Genomic DNA, 25,471 nt, shown 5'->3' with positions numbered 1-25,471 from the left:
AAGGGTTATAAAAAGTATTTTGGTAAGCCTACCCAGACAATGATCCTCCTTTGGGTATTTTTTAAGCTTTATTAAATATTATAGACTTTTAAAGTGTTCTGTTATTCCCTTCTGGTTCAGAATTCATGGTTCGCATTCTTGCTGTATGATGTTGTTTTTGAGTACTGTTCTGTTATTTCAGTGCTGGAGATCTGTGATGTGTGCTCACGTGTGTCTCACTCCAGCGGGTAACAATTTATGCTGGAAACAAGGAATCCAAACGGCTTAAGTAGAACAGCAGCTCCCTCTAGTGCTTTTAGATCCCTTCCCCCCTTTTAAAGAGTAGAGAGCAGTTTAAAGCTTCTGTTAAATACACTATTTGTTTCACTCTCAGAAGCATTCTGAAAATTATGATTGTGAAAACAAAATCTCTGTACCCTTCAAATGTATTTCATACATTTTCTTGCTTGTGTTTTCTTCTAAAGTCTTCTGAAAGAGATACTGTCTCTTTCACATGCTGTTAATCTGCCCTGCATGGCTCTTCACTGGGATTGAAATGCTGATTTTATGAAACAAAAAGAAATACTGTCGTAGTAGGATGCTGTGACGTTGTACATGCAGCATTTTGATCTGACTGCAGAATTGAACCGATAGCTTTCTTCTCCCGTAGCTGCTATCAAAAGTATCTGCAGGACCTAGCAATGCACAAGGGGTTAGCAGCAGACCATAGCTTATTTTGCATAGGTGTAATGCATTGCTTTCTAGTTCTCGCACCGTTTTTTTTTCTTCAGTACTTAAAAGCAAATGTATGGAAGGTGTCTGAACTTAGTATTTATACGCTGTTGGCCTAAGGATGTACAGGCCCAGTTCTGCAGTCTTCACTTAGGCAAAATGCTTTTCTGATCTTGGATTGTAGAATTACTATCTGCCTGTTTTTGTGTCAAGTTCTGTTAAGAGGACGTAATTAATTTTTCTGTTTGTCCTGCTTAGAACATAACTGCATGTTGTCTGGCACTGTTTTACATATTATGGTCGTTTGTGGCAGGTTTTGGGGTTGTTTTTGTTTTGGTTTGGTTTGGTTTTTTGTTGTTAGTTGGGGTTTTGGGGTTTTTTTTATTTTTACTTTTACATAAATCAGCAGCCGAGTATTTCTATTTACATAGGTAGGCTAGAGGACAGAAAAAGGAGTTTTACTGTTTTCTCCATTAAGCGTTAATTTTATCTTTTCTGTCCCAATTTTCTCTGTCTCTACTGGAACTGTTATGACTGGAGCAATTCCATTTCTGAATAGTTCCCATTTTAGTGGGACATCAGATTGTTTTTAAAATAGAGTGTCAAGCCAGAGTTGTGCTACAGACTTCCACCAGTACAGTAGTGTTCTTTGGGGTGAGTCTGAGCATGACTTCTGCCCAGTGTTACTGTTTGGCAGAAGGGAAGTGCTATCAGCACTGGTTTTTAAAAGTAGGAAAAATGAGGACTACCTGATTTGGCCGAGTGCCATCTTGTCCAAGAAGCTGTCTGTGGCACAGCAAGAAAATAATCTTTGGGTGTCCTAAAATTTAGGACAGGTTAGTGAACTGCAATCACAATTATTCATCCTCTTAAACCTGCTGTTTTCTGCCAACGAGTCTGAAGTTATTGTTTGCAACCAGAATAGATTTATTTCACAATTGCTATCGCCCTTGAAGCTCATCATTCAGTTCCTCATTTACCTTTGCAAGGGGCTGAACTTCATATATTTTATCTTCAAAATTATTCTTGCTTGGAAGATTAGTTTTGTATTACTTCTTAAAGTCTTAAATTAAAATGGGGTTTCATTTTTGTTTGTGTTGCATGTGAGGCAGTGGAGAAGTTCACATACTACTTGAATTTCTTCATTTAATTCCATACACTTTTGGTCTCTTGTTATTCAGTATGTCTGTCAGTGCCACCAAACTAGTTATCTTAAGTAGCCAGCAGTTTGCCTTGGAAATCTCATTTCCTCTGCCTCAGGAAATACTGTCATTCCTCTACCAGTATTTTGAAAGTGAATGAATGTTATCAGTTAATTGCAATAAATAGAAATTAAAGCAATGATAAGTGAAAATTGTCTGTATCATTTCTGGTATTCCTGGACTTTTCAGCTGCTTTTTAGAAGAATATTGGAAGTGCTTATGTGGTAGGATGGGGATGGCTGGCAAGGGTTGGTCATGTCGCTTGTTTCTATGCATTTAAGTTTTTAAAATCCATATCAAAATGTAATTTATTTAATGTATTCTATTGTGGCAGACATCATGTCTTCATCATTCTTTCCATTTGCTCTTTGGAATAGTTATACAATATTGCACATCTGCACTGATGAGTTTCATGATTTTTTATGTTATAGTAATCAGAAAAACGGTATTTTATTTTAATGGGCAGGCACAGATCTGAAGTGGATGAATAAAGTGATTACATTGAGTCACTTGCACTGCTGTGTTCTCTGAAATAGCCTGTTCTTGAGATGCAACCAGTGCAATTTACTTGTTACACTTTTTACTGCATGGACTGTGAGACTGGGTAGACTTTTTCAGGAGTCTCATCTTTACAGAAATACCGATGAACTACAAAATTTAAGGGAGAAAGATGTATTACAAATGCCAGTAACTTCAGTTTGGAGCTATTTCCTTATAAACACTTGTATTTTCTATTCCTGCCTTGTCTATAGAAATAACATCTGAAACCTGTTTGTAATTTTGGAAAACAATCAGGACACATTTTCAATTCTTTTCTGATTCGTACAACTGTACTCTCTGTGCGCTTCAGTTCTCTCAATTACACAACTTGATATTAAAAAAGAAAAAGGAAACCCGGCTCAAGTGAGCTTTTCACTGGTATTTGGAAAGCAACAAGTCTGAAAAACATCCAAAGTGGCAGATGTGCAAAATTCTCATTCAAAAGCTAGAAATCGCCTGTACAATAATTCTTCAAGTCCCGTTAATTTTATTGCTTCTCCACTTGCAAACCAATACTACTAGTTCTTGTTTTGTCTGTAGAGGCTTCAGAGTGGATTATACAGCTATATTAGTGGAGAGAAACAGTGTGGAAGGAAGAGGGAGACTAGTGTTTAGGAAGACACTCGAATAAAAGTATTTTCTGTTGTACACTCGTTCTATTAGTTTTATTTTTTAGAAAGAATGATGGAAAGATGAAAATTTACATAAATTTAATAATTTTGAAAATGGAAAGGCTAAAACAGAGAGGTGATTTACCACTGGTAGCACAAAGGCTGTGGCATAGTCAAGAATGCAAATCAAAAGCCATAAGTTCCCCTTGAGTGCCTTAGTCACTAAACAATTCTGGGACTTCCTGAGGTTATGTCAGTTTTTCAAAACTGTGACATGTACAAACGCTTTCCATTTAATAAAAAATTATTTATTTGATGTACAAATAATATCTAAGAGGTCAGGATTCATGGGAGATACAGCATTCAGTCCTTCCTGGGTTGTATGGTTGCAGAAGTTCATTTGTGGAAAAACAGCAAAAGAAACAACATGGTGGCAAATGAGAAGGGAGGATAAATTCTTATTTTTGATGGTTTGAACAATTACAAAATCCTGCAGGGATTCTGGATTCAAGGATTCGACACTACAGAATTACAGTGTTGAAGTTGAGACATCTAATAAGTAGGCAGTGTCATCACATGCAAATCATGGCCTACCTCCTTTAAAAGCTTTGTCAGAACACTTCAAAATATGATTACATGGGAGCCAAATGTTACCACCCTCAGGATGTGCATCCTCAAAGTAGCTATCTCATTTTATCGCATAATCAATATTACTTAACTGGTGTCTTACTTTTTATGCAAGTACTTTATATTGTGGTAATTCTCAAGCTTACTGAAGTTACAAGTCTTCTGTTCTGAAATTGTCTACGGTCTCTCCTGCCCTCCTCCAAAGCTGCTAAGAGAGAAATTAAGTATAGTAGTTGCATTAGTGAAAGAAAGCCTTCTTTAGTCTTCATGAGTCATTGCTGTGAGTCTCCATGTTCTTACTGTATCCTGGTGATGGGACAAGAGCATGTCTCCTACAGTCCTTTTCCTTCTTATTACTAATTGTCCACCTAAAAATGCATTTAAACGACTGTGACAATTACAACATCTGTGAAGACCTAATATTCTTTGCATAAACCTGGTTATTCTTAAACCAACACTAATCTATACCACCAAGAGAATGATGCTTCTCTGAAAACAGAAATGCTTTTCTGTTTTAGCTTTGTGACAGTATCATTTGTCCTTCCAGACATAGTCAGAGTTTCCTTACTCATGAGAGCTATTATTTTCTAAAAGTTGAACTACACTGCATCCACAAATCCATTTACTACGTCCTAGTGATGCTTACAACTGGTACTGTGGTGCAAAGGTATCAAATATCAAGGATTGTCTGTCATATTCAGTTCTCAAGCAGCATCTCTTAGACACATATGAAATTATCAGGTATGAGGAATGCCACCTGTGACAAAATTATTGCTGTTCCTGTCATTATCTTTTTCCCTGAATTGCCTGATGGTTTATACAGCAGCAGCTCTGAAGCAGTAAACAGTTAAGATCCTCCTTAGAAAAGTATAGTAACTGGTTATTTGGCTTATATTGACCCAGAATACATAGCATTTCAGGATTTTCCTTGGATCTCTAGCTGAAATCAGTGGATAAAAGGTTTTTCAATTTTTCTGGGAATATTTTGGAGTCTTGCTGCTGCACTGCTACAAAAGTGACAGCAGTTCTTGTTACAGAAGTCTTAACCCATTAAAAACAATCCTGTTTTCATCTTGACCAATTTGTATCTTGGGTGAGAAGTTGTTTTGATCGCTGACTTCCTGTAATAATTTTGCAGGTCCTTTAGCATGAAAATGGAAGAAGTTTTCAATAGATTCTTATTCTGAAAGTGTAGAAAGCTGTTTTCTTGTTTCGATGCATAATACCAGATTATTTCTGTCATAAGTGTGATGTATGTATAAGAACAGTGCACATAAAGCAATTAACAAAGACCCTATACAAAATTAAAAGGTCCGATAAAAGCTCTGACTAATCTCTGACATAGCGTCTCTGACTGATAAACAGTCAGGACTGTTTCGAAAAGGGGACAACCCTTTTCAAAACTGAAGAGAATTCCATTTCCTGAAGCAATCTCTAGGGTCGATGTATGCCCGCTACATTTTCCCCACTAGCAGAAAAGCTGCAGAGGGTAAATTGTCTGAAATTCGAAAAAGCCCCAGAGGAGAAGAGTTGTCTTTGTGCCTTGTCTCTGTTAAATGCAGGTCATTCAGACCAGGTGACTTAACTGAGTGTATTGAAATCTTAGTAATGTAGTCAAATGTTTCTTACAATCATGAGTGGCTGTAGTTCTTATTGCGTGATGTGAAAATTTCAACCTAAGGAGGGATAGCATGCTAATTTGTAAATTTAACTGAGTTTTATTTCATAAGATCTTGACTGACCATTTTGTGTTCTGCCCCAATTTACAGTACCTAAAAATCTAATTGAAGGCCTGGGCAGATTTTGTCTAAAAATGTTTATTTTTCCCAAGAACATGTTTAATTTCTCCATCCTAAGTCTGCATTTGCATAGGAAGTTCCTTCTCTGTTGTTGAAATTCTTGATGTGTGTATGTAAGTATAAAATTGCAATGCTAATAAAACCAGGAAGTTAGTCTTTTGGAGAATTCTGGCATTCCTCAATTTCCCTTTCTGTACTCTAAGCTAAAAATCTAGCTGTTTACTCACACTTGGAGCTGCTTCTACATCAGAGCTTTGAGTTAGTGGAAAGAATTTTAAAATGTTGCAGAACAAAGAGGCTGCTCATACCAGAAGGGATTCATATTAAAATTGATATGGATGTCACCTCTGCCTCGTCTGACAGACTGATTGACTCCAAAAGAAGTTGCCACATTTCAGAACTCAGAGGTTTAGAAACTGGCTCTACTTCTCCTCTCTTCCTGAAAAAAGATAAAATGAACTTACAGAAAATAATTTACTATATAATCGAATAAAAATCAACCCTTTTACATGACCACTGCTCTTTGAATACAGATACATAAACATAACATTACTTAAAATAAAATGACCTTCTGATGCATGTTTTTCCATATAGGGTCCTTCTGGACTAAAAGGAATTCTGGATTCATTGAACAAACATTATAATGAGGTATGGAGAATTGATATAGTGTCTCTGTATATGTGTTTATGACTAAGAAGTATTTAAGGTAGAAATGATCCCTGTGAACCACATTCCAATTTAATCCAAAAGGTAGATACTTCCCTGTCCCCTTTCTGCATCCCTGTATAGTCTCAATCCACTCTAGTCACATACCTACTGTGTCTTCTGTCCTGCTGCCATGTGTCTTATCTCCCTTCCATCTTCTGCTCATGTATTTTCACCTGGTATAACTCACAAAGGAAGTGGGTAGACCACCAAGCTATTGGCGTAAAGCACAAGCTTCCCCTTTCTAAACCTAATTGCTCTAAACTGTACATGGCATTTTTTCTTTCTTGACCTACTCTGTTGTGATCCAAAGAGCAGAATGGAAAGACAAGGAGGTATAATTTTAAAATATCTGCTAGAAATCCATAAGAATTGTCCTTATGTTTTTATTATAGACTCATAAAAATATTGTCTTAATTATAGAACCTCCTGCAGCTACCAGCACTTTATAGAAAAAAGTTAGACCACTGTCTTATGCAATTTTATGTGACAGAGCTTTTAAATTCATACCAAAGGTTTTTGAAATCATTTACGTGGTGATAGTGTCTGCCATCTTAAGCATCATAATTAAAAGATCACGCAAGTTTTCTTAATTGATGCCCAAGTGAGTACATAACTTCTCTGATTAGAAAATTGTATTTTATTCAAAGACTGATGAATCACTATTACAGAAATATTTGCTTAATACAAAGGTTACTGTGTGTATCACACCTTAAGTCATGCAGATCAAGCCTGGAAGACATCCATTTCTTTTAATATTAAAATGCATAACTGTAAAGACCAGCTGAATTCAGGATATTTTTCTTACTTAACATACCCATATGAGTACTAAAAACTTTTTTGAATAGGGAATCTGGAGCAAAATCAATGTGAAACATGTCTTTCCAGTTGCTTTTATCACTAAAGTGATTTCTCTGGTATTTCTGATATTTAATCCATTCCAAATCAGTATATCACCTTGGAACATGTATTAGGAATTAAGCATAGTTTTATATGCTGCCCTGGACAAGGACATTTTCATACCTGGAGCTTAGTTTCTGAGTCTGGTCTGCCTTTCCACATGTATGTATTGAAGTTTTCTATCTTTTGGTTTTATGCCTTTCATTTTCTTACCAGTTTCCTTTTTCTGCCAAAGACAGCTTTCACCGATACCAGTCCTGTTTCCTCTATCAGTACCATATTTATTGTAACTCATTCCCCACCTCTGGACTATTAATCTCTTTTACCCTGATAGTCCCATTAAGGTTAATTCTGCAGGAGGGAATGCAGACAGTGGTGATCTTCATGAAGTGGCAAGCATCCGTCTCCAAAAATCATGTTTCATATCATTGTAAGGCTCTAAGAGTTTCTAAGGTGTGTTATATTTCCTACTTAACAATATTCTGGAAAAATGTAGACCAGCTGCTCTGTGTCTATAAAATAATCATCTTTTAAATTCTGTACAGCTTAACCAAATTTCTTCTTCCTTCAGCTGTCTAGTTTGAATATTTTAATGACTCTGTCATGAGCAATTAACTATTCAATGAGGAAATGCTGTTTGGCTTCAGATGAGAGAGGACATGGCTTTCTGATTCAAGTAGCACATCTTAAATACACAAACTTTCTGTAACTACGTGTTCAGATCTTCCTAGAGTCAAATTAAGTCTCCAACTGCTTCAGCAAACTTATTAGTTTCTATGCGTATTATGCTGGGAATGGGATATTCTGATCAAGGACAAGACAAAGACATCAGAGAGGTCATCAAACACAAGCTCACCTGTCTGCTTTGCAGTGATTATTCATTGAGGCAGATCTTTGCACGACCTTCCTATTTGCCCCACACTATTACATAGAATCATGAGTGCTGACTTTGTTCACTGCACCTTGGAGGTACCAAGCAATCTTTCACATTCCAGCGTATAACTTGTAACGTGCCTCAGTTATTTTCATTTGTAAGATGATATTTCAGTGATATTCTGATGTTTTTGAGTTTCCTTACACCACTAGAAATGGTCTTGTCATTTTCCAAGATCTTATGAATGTTCTCAAGGATCTCACAAGGTCTTCTTTCAGTTTGATTTTTTAAAGCATTTAAATTGTGACCACATTTTTGTTGCTATAGAGATTTTAGTATCTTTTTTTTTCCTGAGGATATTAGTACGACTTCTTTGCACTGGTGTTTCTAGGGATGATGAGAAACTGCTACCAAGAAATGTGGGGGGTCAGTGAGAGAGATCTTAAGGCCCATCATAATTAATAATGGCCTTTTTCCCTGTAATATCTCTGTTTCTTAGTAGATGATTTGCAATTCTTCTGATTTCTTTATGGTATCAATGTGTAGTTGTACTTGCACAATGTATTTGTTATAATTTGTTGCAACCAATTTTTTTCTGGCTCACTGTCAATCACCTTATCATGTAAGAAGGCTGGAGTGCAAGTCTTTAAAAGCATAATTTACTTGATCCAAGTATACTGTGAAAGACAGCACTATAAATGCAACTGCTGATTGCAGCAGCAGATTGTGCTGAATGGCAAGGCAAGAACAGCAGTGTTTCCTTAACAAAGGTGAGAGGAACCTGCAGTAGCATTGATCCTTAATGGGGTGGGAGACAGTGCTGGAGCATTTCTTCCCTCATCGTTCTTCCTTTGTGCCTGTTCTTGCAAGGCGTGTGACTATTGTTATATTCCTTCTTGTTACGCCTTTTGCACTTTCCGTGCAAATAAGATGCTTTGCATGTGTTTGGTGTATGCATTTTATTCTCTTCGTTATGCCAAGAAACTGGTTCTGCCCTGCTCTGTGTGTTATGTTCCTGCAGTGACTGGTAAATGAGGCCTTGTGATTTCTGCTTATATGCTCTTAGGCCTTTGTTGTCATCCTTTGCCTGGACTTTCAAAGCCTCTGCTTGTCATTTTTTTTACTTACCAGTTTTCAGTACATCGATATAAGGTCACTTAAGTCAAACCTGCTTCTAAACATCTTTGGAAAGGGCATGCAGATCAGCTTAATTCAAAATGTTCTCCAACGTGTAAAATTAAAAATGAAATCATAACACAAAGCAATGGAAACTACATTACAATCTGCTCAGGTAATGTTTCAAAATCATTATAATTTGTAATAATTATACATCTTTCTTGAATAATTCATTATTGCTTTTCTAAGATTTTTTTCTTTGGCATATTTTACTTACATTTTGTTGTAAAGAGCAAATGACGTATAAATATGCAAAGAGCCTAAAACTAGGTATTTGGTCTAATACCCTTTTTTTTCTTCCATCTACGCAAAAAAAAAAGCACAACTCAGAATAAACTGTAACTTATAGTATACTCATAATAACAGACACCTAGATTGTTCTCAGTCAAGCGGTAGTCAACTCTTCTCAGCAATATTCAGGTTCCCTTCTTCGGGTATCTGCCTTTTGCTGTAGAGCTGATTTTGATAATTAGGGGAGTAACAGTGTTATGAACCCTAAACACTGAAGAATATCCTTTAGGACATTAAAGTCTATAAAAATAACTATGAATTTTATTCAGGTTATATTCACTTATCAACTTCTGAAAATATTAAGAGAGTGTAAATGGGACTTTTATTCATCATGATGGTCTTCCATTTTAGACATACAGGAACTGGAACATGACAAGGGGAGTTGGCTTGCTCAGGGTTCCCACTTAGCCCAGTGGCAGGTGTTCTAGGATTTGGACTTCTTGGGTCCAGACTCAAGCTCGTTTGTCAGGATCATTGGTTTGGTTGCTTTTTCCATTGTCTTTAAAAGAAAACGTGTTCCCCTTAGGTAGTCTGAGCGTGGCTTTGTGAAGAGGAAACCATTTGCTTTGTATTTTATTGTGTCTTTACCTTCTACAGAAAAGTAAATAGATGCAGTGCAATAATACCTGAACAAGTATACAACCTGAATCTGTCCTTAAATCTGTCTTTTCTTTGAAGAGCAGTGTGAGGAGCCTATTGATCATATTCATTCCCTCTCCGTCTCAAGGCTGTAGTAGATTAAATTAGTTCTGTTCACATTTCATGCTGCTCAAAAGTAAAAAGCTTGTGTTTTTGTCATAGAAGTGATTTTTATTGTTCTTTTCTAACATACTTGAGAAATGTACCGTAATAATGAGCATAAAAATATGTTCTTTGTGTTAAGAAGAAAAAAAATCACAGATTTGCATAGTAATATTCAACATAGACATTTCTCTTTTATGCTTTTGTTCATCTTCTGCTAGTTTGACTGGAGTATGAACGCATGACAAAAGATGTGCTGCTGCAATACATTACTTAGATGTACTCACTGGCATTTAGTATCCCATAGGCTTTTAGTAGTAAATTAGGACTTCTGGATTTACATACTGGTAAATTACATTAAATTGATATGGTAAATAAATTGTTACTATAAATAAATGGTGACATGCTCTGTTCTCTGATCTTTGTGTGATATTTCTTCCCAGAGTGATACAAGACTACTAGGATTACTTGGGAGCCCTGGACCTAAAGGCCAGAAGGGAGACGTTGTAAGCATTTTGGATGAATTTGGAGAAATTTCAAAGTGCCTATCTAACATATCTCTGCCACCCTTAACACAGTATCTTTTATTTGATTTATCACAATGGTCTTTGAAGGAATAGATCTTAGATATGAATGGCCCTTTGATCTCTGTAGTCCAATATCCAACTCATTGTGCTATCCACGTGAGCATTTCTCCACTGATATACGATAACCAGAAAGGGAAAATGCAGGAAGAATTATGTGTGGTTTCGAAAACACTGTCTGAGGAGAAGTCAATGAGCTGGCCTGCCAGTTAGGGGGAAAAGACTCTAAAAAATGTTGAAATTCAGAAAATGTTTTTCATGGTAAATCATGAATATTTGAAGCAGTTTCTCTGTAGTGATGGGACTTGCCATACCAAAAATACTTGTAGTCAGCCTCTAAAAATTATGTGGAAGTCAAATTCTGAATCCACACCATATGACAGTGTATTGTTTATAGGCATCTGTCCTGTTTAAACAGCGGAATGATTTTTTAACAATTGGATGCCTTTTAAATTTGGAGTAAAAGAGGCAAGTGCTCTGGATATGTCACAGGATTGACACTGTTTTTTACTGAGAAGCCTGCAGATCTGCTGTAGAAAAGAGTCATTTAAATCAGTTTGCAGATGTTTAAATCTCAGATTTCCATTGCAATAACAGTTAGGATTTTGTGCCCTACACAGAATGAAGTACAGTTGAAGGAGATGAGAAGTTTATTTGCATTTGTTAGAATATAAAAGGTTTTAAATATAATTTATTTTGTTAAAAGGGTCAAAAAGGAGAATTGGGAATAACCGGTGCAAAAGGAGAAAAGGTAAATTAATTCCTTACTTCTGTGCTTATGTGTGATACCAGAAGGTGGCTGAATGTGCTGAATATGAATCAAATCTGGGAAAATATACTCAGGATAAGAAAATATATTTGGGCATAGGAAAAGTTGTCAGTCTCTGAATGTCCTTAGTAATTTACTCAAGCCCCTCCTTGAGAGAGTATTTATGTATGCAGGTAAATTTCCCTGTTCCAACAGCTCACAAAGTCCTTAACTTTAAACACATTCAGACTTTTACTGAATACCAGTTTAAAATTAAGTTTATGTAAGTTTATGAGCGGTGATTGCCTCATGAATTAGATGCCGTTCATACTTTTTCAAGTTACAAATATGATCTTCAATATTTATATGAAAAAACCAGGAGTCTTTAACTTACTAAAATTTATAAGTAAACTTCCTAATTTAATATCTTTTAGTTTAAGCTTAAATTTTCCAGAAAGATTTGGGGGGGAGGGATGTTAATGGGGAATAGGTGTGTACTGTTTTTTTCTAGGAACATGTGATGTACCCAGTTCTTCATTCACTGGATAAAAGCCATTTTGCTATTCAGTTGTTAGCTTCCAGCTGGTTTCTTTGGTCATATCCTTGTGTATAAACAGTTTTAATGCGAGTAGAAACTTTTTTATTCTGTTGGTATGACAGTTTCATGATTCTGTGTGTTATAAATCACTTGTGTTTGAGAATTTGTCAGATTTGTACACATTGTCACTCTTTTTAGTTCATGTTCCTGACCCTCCCTTGTGCTCCTGCTTGAAAGGAACACACATGTCATGGTCTTGTCATTAAATCAACAACATCCCTCAAGTAAACTTCTGTAGTCCATATACTTGTATTTTATATAGGTTTTGAAAAAAACCCTGACATTTTTCAAGGACTCTTCACCAAAACCAGACATATGTGCTATTTATCATTTGAAATAAATCTGTGTTAACCTCTTCCCTATGTTTGTGTAGGGAGAGCCTTCTGAAAAAGGGGACAAGGGAGATCCAGTAAGTATAGCTATGTTTTGAACTATTGATGTGAATAATTTACATTTTATATGTTTTTTTCCTACTGTATTCATGCTGTAATTCTTTTCTTTGTACACTTTCATTAGATACAGTGATTACATAGGATAGCATATGTATTGTCTCCTTACACATGCATCAGCATCAAGTCCACACAGGTTATACATAAAAAACAGAGATGCCCTGCTGTTCAGCATTTCTGTAGTTGGTACAGTCCATGAGCTGAGTTTAAAGTACACTGGTTTTTTTGTTCCCTGAAGGATCTTTCTTTTGGTTATTTCACAAAATAATATGTGGGCTGAACTGTACTTTTTAAATTGTTTTACCAGTTTCCAGTGTGGCATTTAACACCAGGCAGTTTTCTTATAGCCATTTTACGTGTGGTTGATTTTTTTGTTATTTTGGGGGATATTTTCATATTCTGTAATATGAATATGGATATTCTGTAAGTCTGTTTACATGTGTTGCTTATTTTTAATTAACTATTGTCCTGTCTCATTACATTTGACAAAAGCTAGTTATGTTGTTTAATACACAACTGAAGGTTGCTCAGATACTTGTGATTAACATAATATAATAACCAAAATAAGGCATACTGTAATAATGTGTGGTTTTGGAGATGAATACTTTGTCACCAGTAGAGATTTAGTGGTGAAGAATAGGTTTTAGACTGGAGAAGCTCTTAAGCAAATGTGGTGTTTTCAAACAATTTTTCTTTAAAACACTAGGAACACCTGCAAAAATAATTATTTTGATTGAGGAATGCCTTTCAGATTTTGCACAAGGCATCAGAAATTCTTTAATACTTTCTCAATATTGTTAAGTTTGCAATCTATATTATAATAATTTAAAGTAGTAGATTAAACTCTTCGTGGACCTTAGTTACAGTTCTAACTTCTTGTGGTTGTGCCTGCTGTTTTCAGGGAGAAACTGGAATGGAGGGATCAAAAGGAAATAAGGTATTTTTGACTTGGACACACTGTATACATCTCTGGTGTACCTAGCTGATACTGGGAGATGTAACAGTAAATTTGGATTTTTATTTTATTTTCTCAAAAAATATCATTAGGGTGAAACAGGAGACCCAGGACCACCTGGTCATATTGGAAATCCAGGATCAAAGGTAGGTGAAAGGTATTTTTGTGGTATTAACAGCCATTACATTCTACGCTGTTATGTAAGAGGACTTTGAGTGCTACCAGCTCTTCAGCTAGTTTTAAATGGCAGAGAATGCAAATAGTTTATATAAAAAGTTTGTACATAGATCATGGGTATTTTACTTTCAGTTCATAAAATTCTTGTTAAGCTCAGCATCACTCAGCAAGGAATATTTATGCAAAGCTTAAATGTTATTTGGTCACTCAAGAATATAAGCACCCATTTTGCAATTACAGTTCTAGTGGTAGCTGGGTGTATTCTCTTTATCCATCAGTGAGGGAAGGAGTAACCACTACCAGTGCATTAGTGGTTCCTATGTTCAATTCTACGAGACTACAGATAATGCCAAAATAGTCTTTGCCTCACTTTGAAGAAAGTAACTGAAGTGCAGATGTTCTTCAGAATCTCTCATGATGCCTTGAATTGTATCAAATAAAGGTAGAATTGGAAACTGTGAAAATGCAACCACCACCCAACACTATTCATATTTGATATGATAGTATGCAGGTTCCTTAGATCATCGAAAGAAGTCCCAGGTGCAGCTACAGGGTCCACGAAACTGTGATCTTAAAAATGATTCTCCACTCCGACTCCTTAGACTGCTCATTGGAGACTAATGTCCTTCCTTGGTAGGAGCTACTGAAATAATTGTTACTGCAGAGGAAATCTACGTTACTTTCACACTGTTTACCTTCCAGAAGAGGCTCATAGAGAGCCAAAGGATTATTAGGGTTTGAACCAAGTCATCCTTTTATCTCTTCACCTCAATCCGTTTTTCTTTTAGTGCTCTGGAATCCTTCAGATGAGATCTGTTCCAAAAAAAAGAAGGAACACCCACCATGTAGTTAAAAAACATAACTTCTGGATCTGTCCCTTGAGGGAGAAAATCTTGATTTGCTCCTTTTGTTTTGTCTTTCCCTTTAGGTAGTGCATTTGTATTTACTTGTATTCCCTTCGTATACGTACTTTGGATTTTGTACATATAGTCCCAAAGATTTATTGGACTAAACATTAGATTAAGGGAGAATGAGCAAACTCTGTACTTCTTACTCCATGTAGAAGATAATTCTTAATGCCAGATGTTTTAATCTATTTATATATGAAATGCTTTGTGCCAAATTACAACAGGTGTATTGACTTTTACTTCAAGCGTGTATTATATCATATCACAGGGACTGCAAGGACCTCCAGGACCTGCTGGACCCAGGGGAGAGCCAGGAGAAGTTGTACGTATTGTGCAGTTTCACCAAGCTGTGGAAGTGTGGTGTGTGAGCAGTCAGCCAGTGAAGCAGTACCACAGAAGTTATCATAGGTGCTCCTTTTGTGGGTGGTACTATAGTAATTGAGTGTCAAAACGCAGTAGTATGGGATGCCTTGGGATAGAGTTCTGCTAGTTGCTTATGTTCTTTTTGTCCTTGTGTTGCAATTGGACAAGTAAGAATGATAATACTAATACAGATAATTAGCTCTACAAAACTCACTTTTATCTCACACGAGTAGGTGAAAATTAAAAAGATTTCTAGCAGAGTTTTAGTAATGTTACATTGTGAGCTGGAAAGGACAGTGTGTGGGGAGCAAAATGAGAAGAAACAAGGAAAGTAAGAGTACCCCAAGGATTTAAACACATGGCCTTCTTTATTTCTGTCTGTGGTTTTGTATTACTCTGAATTGTTTTACTTCCTGTAAAAGGGATAAAGATTAATAAGGTGAATGGAATAAACAATTACGTTAATTATCACAGAATTTAGGTCAGATTTATGACTAAAACTCATATTCAGAGCAAGACATAATTCCATTGAAGCTGGGGACAATATTAAAATCTTTAGCCGGAGTAGAAGTATTGGTTTGAAAGAATTTAATAGAAAAGTCCTTTTTTAATTACTGTTCAATAGATTAAATTACTACAATACTTCTGCAGAAAGTGGAATGAGAGATTATTCTTATGATTATCGGTTGATATTCCAATTCAGTTGTGCAGGGGCTTCCTGACAGTCATAAAGTGCCTAAAGCCATTATGTGGTTGCCATAAGTGAAAAATAGCTTAGTTTGTGGACACTGACAGGTGGCAGATAATATGTGTTTGTGTCTGTGCAAGAATGTCAAAACCTGAACTGCTGAACTCTCAAGCAGAAGCCTACTACCTGTTAGATGCAACAGTAGCAACTGCTTTTAAATTTTGATAGCATCTGGACTAAAGAAAAGTGCTACACCCAGGGTCTCCAGTTAATAGACATGAAACAGACTCACCAGTCTGGAGGCTGATCACCTGTTGTGCTTCCACATGTGGGCTATTTAGATGGCAAGAACTGAGGAATGAGCATACCCAGAAGAAGAACTGGTGCCAAAATAGAAGGGTACGTGAAAGGCAAGAGGTGTTCTCTCAAGAAAGGGGGGAAGATCTTGGCTGGAGGAAAGGTCCTGGAAGTGGGGGAAGGTTGTGGAGATCAGGGAGATGCATGGAAACAATTGCCAGGGGCCTCAGCCACTAGCACCTGAGACTGGTAACTGTGAGCAGCTGCACAACACAAACCAAGACACCTTGCTGCCCAACCGTCCCAGCCGAGCAACAATCTACCTGCTAGAGAGGGAAGTCAGGACCCAATGAATGTAGTACTAACATGGGAACAGGTGAGAGCGAGGGTGTGAGATAATCAAGAAGGCTAAAAGCTCTCATCTCAGTGGTTCTTAAATAAAACCCAATATCCAGATCCACTACAGGCTGAGAGATGGTGTCAGAAGCAGGATACAGATGGTTTATTGAATCTTTAGATCATGGCCTGTTGAGGGAGGCCTGCTAGGAGGAGTGTGGGAATGGGACACCTCACCAGAGATGTAGTGTGCCCATAACCTTTATGCCGGTGGGTGCAAAACTGACAAGTTAGGATTGTCGAGGTAGTGGGGGAGTGGGCAGTGGGCGGGGTGGAACTCAGCAGAGTTTTAATGCACTGGTAGTTATTACGCTTTTGGGTGCCCTGTATTCAGGTCTGCCTACTGGTTAGGGTTTGTCAAGTTGACAGGGGCCTCCTTCATGGGAGTTTTAGTCTGTTGTGCTTCTGGGCAACAGACTGATGGGTCTGCTGGCCAGCTGGGATCCCTCAAACTGGTAGGATCCTCTCCCGAGATTCAGCACAACTGTAACCCTTGTGCCTTCAGGTAGGAAGAGCACGGGTGAAACTTCAATCCAGTCTGAATACTCTAGGAAGCATCTTAATCTATCAAGCATGGTTATACTAAGCTTGAAAGTTCCCTGAGCATTTGGCTTGACACCCTAATATAGCAGAAGGTCTATTCCAAGAAGGTGGCTCCCTGTCTCCATTCCAAATTATGGTGCAATCCCTTTTTAGGTGTGCAGACGCTGTGTTCTGCCTAATCCCCCATGTAAACTGAAATTAGGTCCGTGATAGTGGTGTCGTTACATAACCTAACAAGTGGCACCTACCCCCTCTCCCTCGTTCTTCTCCCTTCCCTTCCTCCATAAACTGTAAAATGTTTTTCAAGTACCATTTTGGAGGTTTGACTGGCTAGATCGAAGAAGTGGACCAGGAAAAGCAGGCAATGGAGAGCTTGGCTTTAGCCTAGCAGTTAAGCCATTCACCTGAAAAGAACTGGGATTTTAATCTTTGCTTTGTGGGTTGGTTTTGGTTTTTATCTTACTTCTATACACAGAAGCACTTAGGAGTTGATGTTGCTCCATTTTGTCTTAGGCCTTTCCACACATGCTCAGAGACTGCTTTGTGGCAGAGAACTCTTGCTGTGAACAGACTTTTAAGTCATATACTTTATTAATATTAAAATACAGTTCTGAGTGGTACACAGCTGGCAGACTTTTTATTGTTGACCTGTTAAAAGTCTTAAGGATATAAGCAAAGTGACAGCTGGAGTACAGTGTCTTCAGCTCCTGGCAGGGAAAAAAAAACCCTATTATTCAAATCTGCATTTAATCATTTTGTACTGTGTACTTATTGACCATTTCTTTATATCTTATTTTCCTACTTAGTTGAGGCACACATTTTTTAAATTATGTCTAATTCACCTGCCTTCTATAACAATAGTTCGTAAGCCTTTTCTGCTGTGATTCTATTTATATATAGACCCCCAACCTTACTGTGAAAGATAACAAAATACTACATTTTTGTTTTGCTTGTGTTGCCATCATCCTGTTTGAGTTCATAATTGCTGCTTTTGAAACTGCTGTTCTGCTGGATCTTTGATCAAGCGACATTATGAACAGATAATTACTATATATAATAGATGTAGGTCCTAGATATAGATGATCCTGAAGACCCATATTTGTACACACGACTTTAGTATATAAAAACATATATTTAAACATATTATAGAAACATGTATATGGTTCCAGGCTCATTGTTCTGTTTTATCTTCTAAAGATGAAACATTATGGATTAACAAATATAATCATTCATCTTATGCAGTATGATGAAAATCATGAAAGATTGAAAATTGTTTTACTTCCACTTACATCATCAAAGAATCATCCAGCAGATAAGATTTGCTTCTTTCCTTTCCTAAGATATCCCTAAAGCTTGATCCAACAACAAAAAAAAATAATCTGAGAAATCCTTAGGAAAGATAGACTATATGTATTTTATGTCAATATCAAAAGGTGGCAGGTTAGGATAAGGTGTCTGATCCATAATCAGTAAATTTAAACTTCCATATATTCTTATAATGATTTTGTGTTGGTATAAGCAGCATATTCTTCATTAAGGTACTGGGTTTTTTTTTCTTATGCCTTTAATTTGGATGGCTGGATGAAACACATAGCTGCCTGTCTTTATTAAGGACAGAATGCAGCAGAGAAAGCAAACACACAGATGTTGAACCCTCATTACTGGCATGAAAATGTTGTCATCCTTCATATGCCAGTGTTCACAAAACTATGTTCTACACTGTGAAGAAAAGTAAAAACAATATGTCTGTCTTAGAAAGTTCATTTGCGGTTCTGGATTAAGTATCATACTTAGATTTTACTGTTCAGTTTTGACAATTTTATCATTTATTTGTGAAAATTACTTGTATTCTTAATAAAATGCTTGATACAATAGTTGGTTGAATAGCATTGAAGGGTTATGGAAAAAGTTTTTTTCTGTATTTGCTACAGCGTGGTAAGAGAACACAATTTACCCTTCCCTATTATTTAAGTAGTTTCTATTTAGTTTTTAATCTATTTCAGTTCTCTGCATTTATAAAAAATCCTTCATGAAAAGGGCAAGGGAAAATACAGACGTTAAAATCAAAACGTGAAATATCATAAGATGTAGACAAAAGAAAGGATGGAATATATTTATTTTGCAGATAATATTTGATTGTCCATTAAGTATCTAAAACATTTTAAAATAATCTGGTGGATTAAGTAATGTGCGGGAGTAGGAATTCATCAAGGCTTTTAAGATACACAGTTGGATATTTAAATAGTGTAGGAAATCATGCAGCCTTTCATAGGCAAAAGAGACAAAACACTTATTTAAAACTGAAGTTTGTACCTGCTACTGCCTTCCTTGAAGAAATGAATGATTTTTAAGACATGGAATTATTCTGAAATTGAAGAAAGAAACCTGTCAGTCTCTGCCGTACTGCCCTGATAGGGTCCAGAAAATAATCTTGATTACTGCATTTCAACTTAAAGAAAAGTAATCATATATTTGGTTAAAAAGCATTCATTAACTTGTACCCTTTAACATTTTGGGTGAATACTAATGCACAGTAAATAATCCAGTGTAAACACATTTTCATCTGTAATTTTAGATAATCTTTAAGGGAATAGCTATAAAAATGTACAGTTATATTTTTATTAATTCCAGGGCTTACCAGGAGAGCATGGGGTGCCGGGAAACCCAGGAGTTAAAGGAGACAAGGTACATTTTAAGTGCTTTTAATTAAGCTTGATATGTTATAGCGTATTAGACTGTCATCTCTGAAGTAACCTTCCATCTTTCTGTAGTGCATCTGTGTCTGCTTTATGAACTGATTTTAAAATGTACAAGCAGCAACCCCTGTCTGCTCCTCGGAGATGCTGCAGGCCAATTTGGCAATCCCAGTTGCTCTTTAGGTTCAGAATTTACGTAATATTTTGAAGAGGTTGCATTGGGCTCTTAGAATAAATTGGTCCAGTGCAGAAATGGCAGTTCAGGTCCTGACCACAGACCAGCCTTTCCTGTGTAGTGTCCTAACCAGACTAGTGTGTAAAATCCCACTTCACAGTCAGATATATTCACCTTGGCAGAGCCCTGGGGCAGCTATACTCTCAGATGCGAGCCAAGTCTTGGATCTCTTTATGGCACTGTATTTTTCTGTGTATAAATCCCTTAGTTAGAATTCAGCTACATCAACAAGAGTTAAAAATGGGGTGTGTGTGTATATGTTGAATGTAGAGCGGGGGAGAAAAGAGGATATATAGGCATACTGTGAGCTGTGTGATACATTATGGTATTTATACACTGTGAGGTACAAGGGAAGCCATAGAATCATAGAATCGTTAAGGTTGGAAAAGACCCTTAAGACCATTGAGTCCAACCACTAACCTATCACTGCCAAGTCCTCCACTAAACCATATCCTTAAGCACCACATCTACCTTTCTTTTAAATACCTCCAGGGCTGGAGACTCAACCACCTCCCTGGGCAGCCTGTTCCAATGTTTGACAACCCTTTCGGTGAAGAAGTTTTTCCTAATATCCAACCTAAACTTCCCCTGGCGCAGCTTGAGGCCTTTTCCTCTCATCCTATCGCTTGTTATTAGGGAGAATAGACCGACCCCCACCTCGCTACAACCTCCTTTCAGGTAGTTGCAGAGAGCGATAAGGCCTCCCCTCAGCCTCCTCTTCTCCAGGCTAAACACCCCCAGTTCCCTCAGCTGCTCCTCATAAGACTTGTTCTCTAGACCCTTCACCAGCTTCGTTGTCCTTCTTTGGACATGCTCCAGCACCTCAGTTCCTTCTTGTAGTGAGGGGCTCAAAACTGCACACAGTACTTGAGGTGTGGCCCCACCGGTGCTGAGTACAGGGGCACAATCACCTCCCTGCTCCTGCTGGCCACACTATTCCTGATACAAGCCAGGATGCTGCTGTTGGCCTCCTTGGCCGCCTAGGCACACTGCTGGCTCATGTTCAGCTGGCTGTTGACAAACACCCCCAGGTCCTTTTCCTCCAGGCAGCTCTCCAGCCACTCTTCCCCAAACCTGTAGCGTCACATGGGGTTGTTGTGACTGAAGTGCAGGACCCGGCACTTGGCCTTGTTGAATCTCATACCGTTGGCTCCAGCCAACAGAGCTGATGAAAAGGCAGGAGAAGAAAATAACTGTGGAACAATGACAAAAATGTATTTGTCTTGCAAAATGGAAAGTAGTAGATTCAGAAAGAGTCACAGAGAATGTTACAGGAGCATGTAAAAGACAAGAGGACAGAGTAATGGAAGTCACAAATTCACCTGTGTAAGCAGGAGGAGTTGTAGAGATGTGGAGCAAGAGACACTGCATGCATTGAAGTAAGAAATAGAGGCATAAACAGGACTACAGTGAAGACCAGAGTTTTAGCACTAGGGGTAGATAACTGGAGAGAGACAGTTTGAGGGTGTTACTGTGAATTGGCAGGGTTTAACAACAACCTGCGTGTTAGGGGTCTGGGGACAAAGAAGTGTAGATCAGATGGATTGCAAGCCTGGAAAAACAAGAGAATGCTAGTTAACTGCTAGTGGTTGTGTGGTCCATGCCTCTTCTTCTGAAACCTTTTGAAGGAAAATATGGGGGTTTTTTCTTCTCTATTTCTTCTCAAAGTACTGGCACTTTCTAGGATAACCTTGATAATATTTAGAATTTTTTCAGAAGATAAAATCCTTACATTTCAATTAATGATTCAAATTTATCTTGTAGGGAGACCCTGGTGGGATTATGGGACCCCCTGGACATCCAGGTCCAAAAGGTGATGTGGGGCCTCCTGGACCAAGTCTGCCTGGAACACCAGTAAGTCCATAATCAGAAAAGGCATTTATGACTTTATTTCTTGTAGGGACAACTGTTAAAGAATTCTCCCTATGCAATGAAGGAAACCAGAACAAGTATTTCTTTGGATGTAAATTCAAAATTGAAGTATATGTTATAACGGTATTGTAAGTGCACTAAAATGTAGCCTAGAAATAGTGCAAGGCTCACACATGCCCCTAGTGACAGTGGTATTAACATGGAAAATGTGTAAATATGTCATAGTTTATTCATAAAGGCTGACTAATTTTGGCAATAAAATTCAGCTAGTCTCTTTGATTTCAAAACAGAAATTTTTTTTTCTGGGTTTTTTTTTTTTTAGGGTCCCACTGGTATTCCTGGAAACCCAGGTCCACGGGGACCAAAGGTATAAAAAAAATCTATTATTCCTGTTTCTAAAAAAACAAGGATAATATGCTAGTTTACATTTTCAGACCTGTTGTAACTAAAAGCCTTTTACCCTTCTCAGGGAGAAAGAGGACTACCTGGTGTACAAGGAGCACCTGGGGAGATGGGGCCCCCTGGAATAGGCATTCAGGGATCACCAGTAAGTATACCAACGCCCACAATCTGGGCTTCTCACTGTGCATTGCTGAGAAACTGCAACAAGTAAACAAAGCAGAGTAAAAAGCCAAGCCATGAACTTCCTTCTTACATGACTCCCAACTCAGCACCTTTTCCCTTTATCCACACCTAGAAAGATCTAGTCCTAAGTGAGAAATGGAAGCCTTAGAGAACTGAAAGAGTCAATGGCTACTTTACAGATGCGCTTCCTAGTGATGGGACATCTTCAGACTGTGTCTGTTTCTAAGCAACAATTCTTTTCAGTTGTTGGCAAAATCCAGCCTGAGTACTGGTACAACAGAAGAGGTATACTCGACATTGTCGGTGATGGCATTTTGAAATCCACACTGGTACTGGAAAAGGCGAAGACATGTGGAAGAGATGTGGAAGGCTTTGCATCAGCTCCTTGCTTTTCCATTTGTGATGACTTCTAATTGCAAGCTTAGGTCTACTGCTTATAAATGAGAACCTTACTGTGCCAGGTACTATGCCAGGAAAACAGTAAAGTCCTGATTTTGCACAGCTTGCTTCACGCATTTCTGTGCAGTTTCAATTCAAACATGAAGCAAGTTCATGCAGTGTATTTACAGCATTCATACTAAATAACTTTTAAAGCAATAACTCTTTCAGTTATTCAGATTGTTTCCCAGGTTTTTCTCTTTCTATTGCCTTTAAATAAAGCCATCTGCAGTGTCTTCAGACTATACAGTAAAAAAATTGATGGTATTGATGGTGTAGATGGTAGGTGGTACACGTTATTACATGTGTTCTACTGTGGTGAATAGGGCAATCTCTCTTCAGTCCAGACCAATACAGTCAGCTAATATATTTCAGTTCATTGACAGGACTCAGGTACAACAAGAAAATGTTTGAGAAAGGTGACTAGAGATTCCCACTGAGATCTCATTCTAAAGTAATAATCCTTAAAAATTTATTCAGTTAAAAGATTTTCAAATATTAATTTTTAAAATTACCCATTTATATTTAAATAATCTAATTTGGTTTTATCCAACTGAATAACAGCTTTTCTTATGAATCTCCTAGGTAAATAGCAAGTTTCACCACAGATTATTATTCTTTGGTATTACTTGCCCTTAAAAATGAGCCTCAGCAAAATCTTGAATTCTTTAATTTTGGCAAAATTAGGTTTGGATTTAAAGCCAAACCTTAAAGCAAGTCTTTCTTGCAATGTGAACTGCACCAGTATCCCACAATCAGTATTTTTTAAGAAGTTCATTTCCCTTAACCCACAAAGTATAACTACTGATTATTTGGAGTTTTCTTGCAGGGTCCTGTAGGTCCAACTGGATCAGCAGGTATGCAGGTAGGATATAAGTTCTCTCTTTAATATAAAAAGCATTAATTTAGTTTAAGAAGTTTCCAGTAAATGAAAATTATTCTTAAATCTTAAATGACCTTTCCTGCTCTTAGGGACCTAGGGGACCCCCAGGATTACCAGGAACTCCAGGTACCCCTGGTATTAATGTAAGTGACAGTTCTCTGTATATACAGCAAAAAGTAATGTGTCCATTGTCAATGACTTAAGGCCATCAAATTTTACATTTGTTTCTAGGGCACTCCAGGAAGAGATGGAAAGCCAGGACTACCAGGCCCTCCAGGTGATCCTGTATGTACACATAGAAAGCTTGTGCATTCACTTTGGTGTAAATGTTTTAAATTTAAAGGAGGTGAGACAACCAACTAGTCTAGAAGTACAATTAAGTTAATTTGATTTTTCAATTATTATATCCTTTGTTTTGGTTTGTTTTTCTTTCTTTACTTGATTATATTGCAGTATAAAACTTATGTTAATGTATACTAGATAAATACCTTGTTTTCAGGTGTTACAGTTTGTGTACTAGAGTTTCTGCCAGGCTATAACTTGGCATAGCATTCCTCAGCCTCAGAAGCAGTTCTGCATAATGCAAATTTTCAGGAGCATACTTTGATGATCCCTTTAAAAGACTGAAGAGAAAAGTTCGGGAATTCCAAAGCTAATTTTGCTATGCCACAGAAACAAAACATGAATTTTTCATGAAATTCTGAAAATTGTTACTTTCTAATGCAATCAGTTCCCTTTAGCACTAATGAAAAGTTAAGTGGCTGGGTTTGAAAACAAAAACACTAAATAAATTCTGGTCCTTTACTGCACTTTAGGTGTTATCATCTCCTCTTGGGTACGTATTACAGCAATGATATGTATTTAACGATGCTATAGCTTTACAGATTTAATGAAGTCCAGAACTATAAGATCCAAGAAGCCTGCACATGCCTCACACCAAACTACACCCTTAGAGATAACTGAGTATATTACATGGGAGTCAGGAGAGTCCGATGAGCGTATCTGCAAAATTGGCATAAAGGCAAAACTTCGGTCATTTTTCCTGCTCCTCTCTGGAGTCCCAACAACTACCTCAGAACTTTCAAAAAGGAAGCTTCTCCTTAGAAACAAATGCTTACAGAGGCTTTTATAACAGTAAATGAAGCTTTCTGAATTCCTGAGCAGTTGTTTGATATAAATAAAATATAATAATATATACAAAATAAATAAAAATCTGTAGGTGGTTGGAAGAAACAAGCTAAAACAAGAGCTTAAAAATCAAATTGTTAAACTCACCTGTGATCCTGCTGGCTTTATAGGATTTTATATTTCCCAAGAGATTTTAGTCAAAGCCACAGTTTTCAAAACAACAGGGAGACACATTGGTGATAGTATTTACTTAAGACATGTCAAAACAAAGGAAAATAAAAATTACAAAACCTAACAGTTGAACTGTATTACGTCCTTTAGCAAAATCTCTACTCCTTAACAAGGCGTAAATTTGGCTTTTCACTGGGTGAGTAGAGTATCTCAGCAGTCTCAGTCTGTTCGTCTCTTAAACTAGCAATTCTTCACATACGTGACCATCACATGTACTCCTCAGACGTGGAGACTTGCATCATGTCTTATGAGTGAGGTCTGTCTCCAAGTGTCCAGCAATGCAAATCTAAGGCAAAGTTTTCCCATCTAGTCTGCAAGCTGCTGGTAGCCTGTGAAGAGATTAAAAATGCTCCAGAGCTGCTGCAGGAATGTGTTAGGCAGTAAAATATATCATGCTTTCAATTAAACATTCGATGGTACAGGTATACAGCAGTCAACAAGTAACCCTGAGGACTGACAACAAGGAGCTTATGGAGGGATAAACTAGCCCTGAAATCACACAAAGATTTCCTCTTGGAGG

The 25,471-nt window shown here is 37.3% G+C and overlaps 1 protein-coding gene across 4 annotated transcripts in view; it reads left to right on the top strand.

Moving 5' to 3' along the window:
- COL19A1 (collagen type XIX alpha 1 chain) overlaps positions 1–25,471 on the top strand; it is a 215,218-nt gene that overhangs the window by 139,985 nt on the left and 49,762 nt on the right. For all 4 annotated transcript variants that reach the window (XM_064447840.1, XM_064447838.1, XM_064447839.1 and 1 more), the window contains 14 exons: positions 6,085–6,138; positions 10,621–10,683; positions 11,468–11,512; positions 12,481–12,516; positions 13,458–13,493; positions 13,604–13,657; positions 14,865–14,918; positions 19,515–19,568; positions 21,579–21,668; positions 22,009–22,053; positions 22,156–22,233; positions 23,539–23,574; positions 23,682–23,735; positions 23,824–23,877. In XM_064447840.1, the coding sequence (XP_064303910.1) occupies positions 6,085–6,138; positions 10,621–10,683; positions 11,468–11,512; positions 12,481–12,516; positions 13,458–13,493; positions 13,604–13,657; positions 14,865–14,918; positions 19,515–19,568; positions 21,579–21,668; positions 22,009–22,053; positions 22,156–22,233; positions 23,539–23,574; positions 23,682–23,735; positions 23,824–23,877 (753 nt within the window). The remainder of the gene's footprint in view (positions 1–6,084; positions 6,139–10,620; positions 10,684–11,467; positions 11,513–12,480; positions 12,517–13,457; positions 13,494–13,603; positions 13,658–14,864; positions 14,919–19,514; positions 19,569–21,578; positions 21,669–22,008; positions 22,054–22,155; positions 22,234–23,538; positions 23,575–23,681; positions 23,736–23,823; positions 23,878–25,471) is intronic.

The sequence above is a fragment of the Phalacrocorax carbo genome, chromosome 3, assembly GCF_963921805.1.
Source record: "Phalacrocorax carbo chromosome 3, bPhaCar2.1, whole genome shotgun sequence".
Classification (NCBI taxonomy): Eukaryota; Metazoa; Chordata; class Aves; order Suliformes; family Phalacrocoracidae; genus Phalacrocorax; species Phalacrocorax carbo.
This window is presented reverse-complemented; position numbering and strand designations above follow the sequence as displayed.